Source organism: Quercus suber, unplaced genomic scaffold, assembly GCF_002906115.3.
Source record: "Quercus suber isolate HL8 unplaced genomic scaffold, Cork oak 2.0 scaffold_286, whole genome shotgun sequence".
Taxonomy (NCBI): Eukaryota; Viridiplantae; Streptophyta; class Magnoliopsida; order Fagales; family Fagaceae; genus Quercus; species Quercus suber.
Genome location: NW_027069742.1, coordinates 361,082 through 368,356, shown reverse-complemented (window position 1 = coordinate 368,356; position 7,275 = coordinate 361,082). Strand labels below are relative to the sequence as shown.

The following is a 7,275-nucleotide window of genomic DNA, read 5'->3' as shown; positions in this document are numbered from 1 at the left end:
TGCACCGATTCACAATTGAAAGGCAAGGTACTGACACCTGAAGCACTGATAATATCAAACAAATCATAGTCGTTTTATTAACTAATGCATTTGGCGATACTATTAGGTTGATCCAACCACTGGTGAGACAGAGGATGATGGTGTTGAAGATGAATACCAGCTAGAGGACTTGGAGGTTGTAGCAGCTGATTACATGTTGAAAGTGGGGGTCTCCAATTTCAGAAATGCATGAGAAAGCATGGGTGATGACTGCTTCCCACGCATTATACTATTACTGGCAGGGGAGATTTTCTCTCTTTTTTTTTGGGGGGGGGGGGTGATGGGGGTGAATCTTAGTATGTAAAGAGCAACAACTTGCAAATTGCAATGAATTATGCATTATTGGACAGTTTAACAAGTTCATAAAATTTTCTGTTTAGCTTGGAGGGATGTTAAGTTCTAAAACAAATAGAACTGTTTCGAAAAAAATAATTATACAAATTAACACTGGGATTAAGTGAAAATGCCCAAATAATACCACCTCTAAGTTCTCAAGGTTACCATATAAGTTGGGTGCTGAATGAATTATGATGCTGGCGATTTTATAAACAGCCTTTCCATATACCGCCCATTTACATGTAAGTATTAAAAAACCTTAGGCATGTCATAATATAATATAATATTATATAATAATGAAGGGAGGGGGTGTAGGGGGAAGAAAATCAACCAATTGGGAATATATATATATATATATATATATGTGAATTTCTTCAAAAAGCAAAAAGAAGAAGATGAAACCAACTGATTAAAGAAACCATTGGGGCCATTGTATACTGTTTCTAATGATTTGAGTTAGATGGCTAACCAAAACCAAAGAAAAAAAACATATATGGGGACTTCTCTTTCTTTGTTTTTTATTGAGAGAGAGAGAGAGAGAGAGAGAGAGAGAGAGAGAGAGAGAGAGAGAGCATGAGCTTCTAGCCAAGTGGACCTTTCAGTGAATTTAGTTAGATGGGCAGCCACAACCCCAGAACTAGATGGACGTAAAGATTTGTTGTGCATTCTCCATAAATTGGCATACAGACTGATACCCAAGTTTGGTGGACTCGAGTACTGAACACAATACTCGAGCTTCCCGTACTCAAGTATTAATTTGTATTGACTGACTTGCATGACTGCTGAAGCAATTGGGGTGAATACAAATTGATACCCGAGTTTAGTGGACTCAGGTATCACACTATACAGTACTCGAGCTCAGGAAGCTCGAGTACTGTTTGGAATTTTTGAATTCCCAAATGCCATGTCATCGAGCCACGGTGGAGCTATAAAATATAGTACTCGAGTTCACCAAACTCGAGTACTTAAAAAAGTGGTAGATCACCATTTATCTCCGAAGAGAAATGATATGTCTACAATATTTCTACAATATTTTTACAACAAATCCTAAGTGGCAGGTTGTTACTGGTTGTTATTGTTGGAGCAAAAAAATAATATTAGTGTTAGTTTCAAATTTGAACCAATAACAACTAACCACCTGTGATTTGTTGTAAAAATATTATAAAATTGTTGTAAACGTAGCATCTCTCATCTCCGAAATAGTGTTTTTTTGCCAACTATTTCGAAAATTGATGGTATTTCGCCATTTTGACCTATATATATATATATATTTTTTTTTTTTGGTTCAGAAATCACACATAAGATAATTGCCGCAATTTATGTGGTAGAATTAAGTAGCTACACTTTACGCAATTGATAAATCCAATCTCTCTCACCAAAAATCTTTCCCTCTTTCCATTTTCCCGCTCACCTCTCTCTCTCTCTCTCTCTTATTCAATGGCAAGAAGTTTCATTCTCTTCCTTGTGGTTATTCTTCCTCACAATTACAGGTACTTTAATATAACAACAAAACTCTACGCTTATTATTATATTAATAATTTTCTAATTGATTGCCTTAGACTTAGTAAAGCCATTATATAATTTCTTTTCTTTTCCTCCATTTTCTTAGCAACCAAACACAGCTTTTTGAAATCAGGAAACTCGAAAGAAAAAAGATCCATTGCGTATTTTCCATTTCTTCTTTGCATTTTCCGAATTGTTATTATCATTATTTTCTGTTTTAATTGAATTTGAGGAATTTTTTTTTTTTTAATTTTCAAATTGATTTTTGCAGTGTGCATCTTCAAATGACGCTTCGAATCGTTCCGTTCCTCGCGAAATTTCTATGCTTCTTCCTTCTGCTCTCTGTGCCTTTCCCTTGCTGGTAAACAAAGTTAGGGTTTCATATATACTTTTGAATTTGATAATCAGTAATTGCTTTGTTTGGCTGCTGAGAAAATTCGGGAAAAGAAAAGAGAAGTAACGTTTTGAAATTCAAAGTGTTATTGTGTATCTACTCTGGTTTTGAATTTGCTCTACTTGAAAATGCTTTGTTATGAAAATTTTAGTTCATGAGCTTAAGAATAAGTACTCAGATGGTGTTGTATTAAATTGCTTTGTTTGGTTCCTGAGAAAAATTCTTAAAATTTTAGAGCAATGAAGTGTACCAATACTCTGTTTGAACTTTTATGCTCAGTTTGGTTGCTAAAAGAATTGTAGCTCATGAGCTTTAGAATAAGTGCTGAGATAGTGTCGTATTGAATTGCTTTATTTGGCTGCTGAGAAAATTTGGGAAAAGAAAAGAGAAGTAACATTTGGAAATTCAAAGTATTATAGTGCATGGATTCTCTGGTTTTGAATTTGCTGTATTTGAAAATGCTTTGTTAAGAAAATTTTAGCTCACAAGCTTAAGAATAGGTACTCAGATAGTGTTGTATTGAATTGCTTTGTTTGGTTTCTGAGAAAATTTCTGGAAATTTTAGAGCATTGAAGTGTACAAATACTCTGTTTGAATTTTTTATATTCAGTTTGGTTGCTAACAGAATTGTTGCTCATGAGCTTAGAATAAGCACTCAGATAGTGTCATATATCATATTAGGGAGACTAAAAAAGGTTACGAGAATGAAAGTATTTAGTTGTTTACAATCAATATACAGAAATTGAATTGCATTTCTGTTTTCTTTACTCGCTAAGGAAATCCGTAGAATGAAATAAAAGCATGAAAGAGATTCTATATGGGATTTATGGTCTTATTTTATTTTATTTTAAGAGGTCCAAATCTATTTGTGAGATTACATGCCTATGCATTACTTGAAAAGGAAAATTTTTATTAAAAAAGGAGTTGATGAAAGAAACAAAATATTGAAATTTGATTTGTTAGGGTTTAGGAGTCGTCCGACCCCAAAAAATTTGGGACTAAGACTTGATTGTTGTTGTTGTTTTAGGATTTAGGAGTCATCTCCCAGTTTTAATGATGCCACTAATTCTGTTTCTAACTTCATCTGAACCTTTTTTTGACAAGAAATTTGTGAATGACTTGTATTTTTCTCGTTTCAACCCTTTTTTTTTTTTTTTGGTGTGGGGGGCTTCAACAAAATTTCCTCTAAACTAGTTTGCATGAATTTCTTTCCACCTACTACATGGTAATTCAAATGACTATTTGTGTGCTTTTAATTACATGACTTATTTAATGGTCATGTGGTTTGTTTAAATGCCTTAATGAGTCATGTGATTAAAATACACGTCGACAGTTGTTTGAAATGCCATGTAATAGTTTAGAGGAGATGTCTCCATTTGGAGGAAAACTTTGTCATGGGACTTCTATGTCAATGTCTTGTCAAATTTTTATTATTATTATTTTTAAATCTTATTGGCCTGCTATGTTAATGGTTGGGGAATACAGGTCTTCAAGCAATGGGAGTATACGGAATGAGAAAACATTAGCTATGATAAAACCAGATGGATTGTTTGGGAACTACACTGATAGGATAAAGAATGTCATTCTGGAATCTGGTTTCATCATTTTCAAGGAGAAGGTTGTTCAACTTGATGAGGACAGTGCTGCAAGCTTTTATGCTGAGCACTCTACGAGGAGCTTCTTTTCTAGCCTTGTCAAATACATGACGAGGTATCTATTATGTTTTTGTGATTTGTCACATGCTACTTTTAATTACTTTAAAATAATAATAATAATAATAATAATAATAATAATATGGAAATTAAGGTCATGAAAATTGGTTCTTGAGTGGATTGCCTGCTGTTCTAGTGCTGGCATTTATTCTTTGGCAAGCTCCATATTAGTTGTCTGCATCCTTTTGATAAATGGCTGGATTGAAGAAAGTCACATCTTTCCTAGCTCATAAAATAATTTACCAAGCAACCTCTATCATGCTGATATATGCTATAAAGATATATATCTAATACCCATGGAAAGAGTTGAGATGCTAAAATTATGAAAAGCATAGTCATGCTTTAAGTATTTCCTCAACTAATTTGTTGACTGATGGCTTTATTTACTCAATTCATGAAACCATTAATTTCTGTACTATGGTTCTTTGGAGCTTATTAGAGCCTTGTTGTTGGAGGTGTTGAGTTCTTTTGGAGAAGTCATCCGGTAGAAGTCTCTGTTGTGACTCATGAGCCCTGCCCAAACTTTTCCATACCCTTTGTATTGGAATTTCTGGCTATCTATTTTTACAAACGAGTGATAAATTACATAAACTGATGGCCTTGTCAACTGGTTTTCGTTGTAGTTCTCATCATATTGAATTTGAATGATCTTGAAATTACTTTGCATAGTAAGGTACTAAGGTTGCTTCTATGATGGTATTGAATAGTCTATAGTAATTACTTTGACAATGTTTTCTCTCTCTGTATGACTTTGGTGCTACCAGTGGTCCAGTGTTGGTTATGGTTTTGGAGAAGGAAAATGCTGTTGTCGATTGGCGCACTCTAATTGGGCCAACTGATGCTCGCAAGGCTAAGATTAGTCATCCCCACAGGTCATTTATGTTCTCATTTTAATCCTCTTTGTGCTTGTATCTCTTTTTCTGTCTTTGTCTTTTGTTTGTCTTATAAGTATATGGTACCTTCTCCCTTTTCACTTTGTCTTTTAATGTTTGATCCTTGAATTCAATTAATAAAAATCTCATGACTGTATCTGTCAAATAGTTCTTTGTAGGATTTCATAATTATTAGTTCTGGTTTCTTTTTCAGCATAAGAGCACTGTGTGGGTTAGATTCAGAAAAGAATTGTGTTCATGGTTCGGATTCTACTCAATCAGCAGAAAGGGAGATCTCATTTTTCTTTAAAGAGGTGTCTACAGGTCAATTCCCATCCTCTTTTTTCAGTCATTATGGAAAGACGTGTTCTTTTATGCTAAAGCTTATGCTTTTCTTGGATATAATGAGCTCTAGCTCAAATGACACATCCTCCCCTTGTAAGAGGAAGATGGAGCTTCAGGTTGAGGTCGTGGGTTCGTTACCCATTGGCTACATGTGTAACTTACCAAATTTTTTTTTTTTGTTTTCAAAAAAAGGATAAAATAATACCGTGCTGGTTAAAATTTATACTTTACCTCTTGATGTTTGGCTCATTTGCTATCTGCCATCGTATAATTTGGAAAGTTTCACTTTCCCATCCACAATGATAAAATTAAACACCATACCACGGGATCTTTATTTATCTTGATATATGTTCACTAAATTTATGCAATATGCATCAACAAGTAGTTATAAATATCTCCACAGGAAGAGAGAGAGAGAGAGAGAGAGAGAGCTTTTTTCATTGGGGTATGGGTTGCTGTAGGATACCTTTGTTCTTCTTTGTAATTTTTTTTTCCTTTTTTGTTGTTCGATCTTTGTTGGGGAATGGCAATTATCTGTTGTTCTATAGTAGCTTCTGTAACATCAGTAGCCTTAAAAAATGATATAGCATGGGAGATCAGATTGTGACAAGTTTGTGTTTCAAACTTGAGTATGCAGTATATACGCTGATATTTTGTCCAACTGTGAAACCAAAATATTTGAAATTATGAATTGTAATCATGATAACAGTATGCTACTCTCTTTTTTTCTCTGGTAGCTCATTTCTTTGCCTACTTCTGAATCTCTATTTGTTGAAGATTAAGGAGAGCAAATTAAAATTTGAAAATATAAAAAATTTTGTAACTAACATTCCAACCCAAATAGATGTGAGAATCCAAATCTCAAGTGATATAGCATAGGAGATCAGATTGTGACAAGTTTGTGTTTCAAACTTGTACATGCAGTATATACGCTGATATTTTGTCCAACTATGAACCCAAATATTTGAAATTATTAATTGTAATCATGATGATAGTCTGTTACTCTCCTTTTTCCTCTGGTAGCTTATTTCTTTGCCTGCTTCTGACACTCTGTTTGTTGAAGATTAAGGAGAGCAAATTAAAATTTTAAAATTTTGTAACTAACATTCCAACCCAAATAGATGCAAGAATACAAATCTCAAAGTCTAATCTGTAATCTAAAAAATGAAAAGGATTATGAGGATCTGCTTGTAACAGCAGAGGGAAGAAGGTACACTGTGTTGGTGTGAACATCAATTTGTGGCTTTGGTGTTCTTTTATTTACGTTGGAAAGATACAATGGGATCAACTTGTTAAATGAGATGAACTGAAACAAGACATATAGCACTGGATTTGCACAAGAAAAAAAGAACCATTTTGTACGTGAATAAATATCTAATACTTTATACTTAAATTGCATCTTGCTTGAAAGGAAACACTTGAAATAAATTTTGGTTGCTTTATTTCTTTTTTGATAGGAGGAGTGGTTACTGAACACGACGAACTGTAACGGGTACAAGTCTCTTTAGCCTTTACACTTCTACTCATACAATTTTCCAAATTGGATAACTGCTCTGGCAATTCCTTTATGTTGGTTAGGCCATTTGTAGCTAAAAGTTGTCCTGTAAACCTTTCAAGTCCTGTGCAATTAAATAGGTTCTTGTGATATATAAACACTAGCACAGCTTGTCTGTCAGATAATACAAAACTTCTATTATTCTAGTGATTCAAGCAAAATTGTCAGCAAGATTCTACTTATATTTAGGGAAGCAGTTCAAAAATCAAAATTCAGTCAGCGCAAGTGAATGGAGATTGCCTAACTGTTTATTTGCTACTACTTTTTTTTGATAGGAGGTCCCTTTTACATAAGAGTTAGTTTTTGTAAGTTATTATCCAGTGTGGCTATGGGGAGGTCACTGAAAAACAACATGAAGTATAGAGGAGATTGTTAGTTACTTATCTACACACCATAGTTAATCTGAATCAAGGAGGATGAATTTTGAGAAAAAAGTGATCTTATTTCTATTAGAGGATGTGATGCTTAGTTCTCTACAGGGAATATGATGCTGACAGTTTTTATTTAGAACATAAACTG

The 7,275-nt window shown here is 33.8% G+C and overlaps 1 protein-coding gene across 2 annotated transcripts; it reads left to right on the top strand.

Annotated features, from left to right (window-relative positions):
* Positions 1 to 1,700: 1,700 nt before the first annotated feature.
* LOC112022940 (probable nucleoside diphosphate kinase 5) lies at positions 1,701 to 6,975 on the top strand. Of its 2 annotated transcripts, none has more exons than XM_024055561.2 (6): positions 1,701 to 1,865; positions 2,150 to 2,239; positions 3,758 to 3,982; positions 4,749 to 4,856; positions 5,071 to 5,180; positions 6,659 to 6,975. In XM_024055561.2, the coding sequence occupies exons 1-6, from the start codon at positions 1,813 to 1,815 to the stop codon at positions 6,688 to 6,690; spliced, it is 618 nt and encodes a 205-aa protein (XP_023911329.1). In that variant the 5' UTR covers positions 1,701 to 1,812; the 3' UTR covers positions 6,691 to 6,975. The 2 variants fall into 2 exon arrangements, with proteins under 2 accessions (XP_023911329.1, XP_023911330.1); XM_024055562.2 differs by lacking the exon at positions 1,701 to 1,865 and adding an exon at positions 1,910 to 2,039.
* Positions 6,976 to 7,275: the final 300 nt, after the last annotated feature.

What these genes read in the sequence shown, in the direction of transcription:
- LOC112022940 (XM_024055561.2), top strand. Translation starts at nt 1,813, where the DNA reads ATGGCAAGAAGTTTCATTCTCTTCCTTGTGGTTATTCTTCCTCACAAT. An exon ending in ATTCTTCCTCACAATTACAG is followed by an intron (nt 1,866 to 2,149) that starts GTACTTTAATAT and finishes TGATTTTTGCAG; the next exon opens with TGTGCATCTTCAAATGACGC. An exon ending in TCTGTGCCTTTCCCTTGCTG is followed by an intron (nt 2,240 to 3,757) that starts GTAAACAAAGTT and finishes TGGGGAATACAG; the next exon opens with GTCTTCAAGCAATGGGAGTA.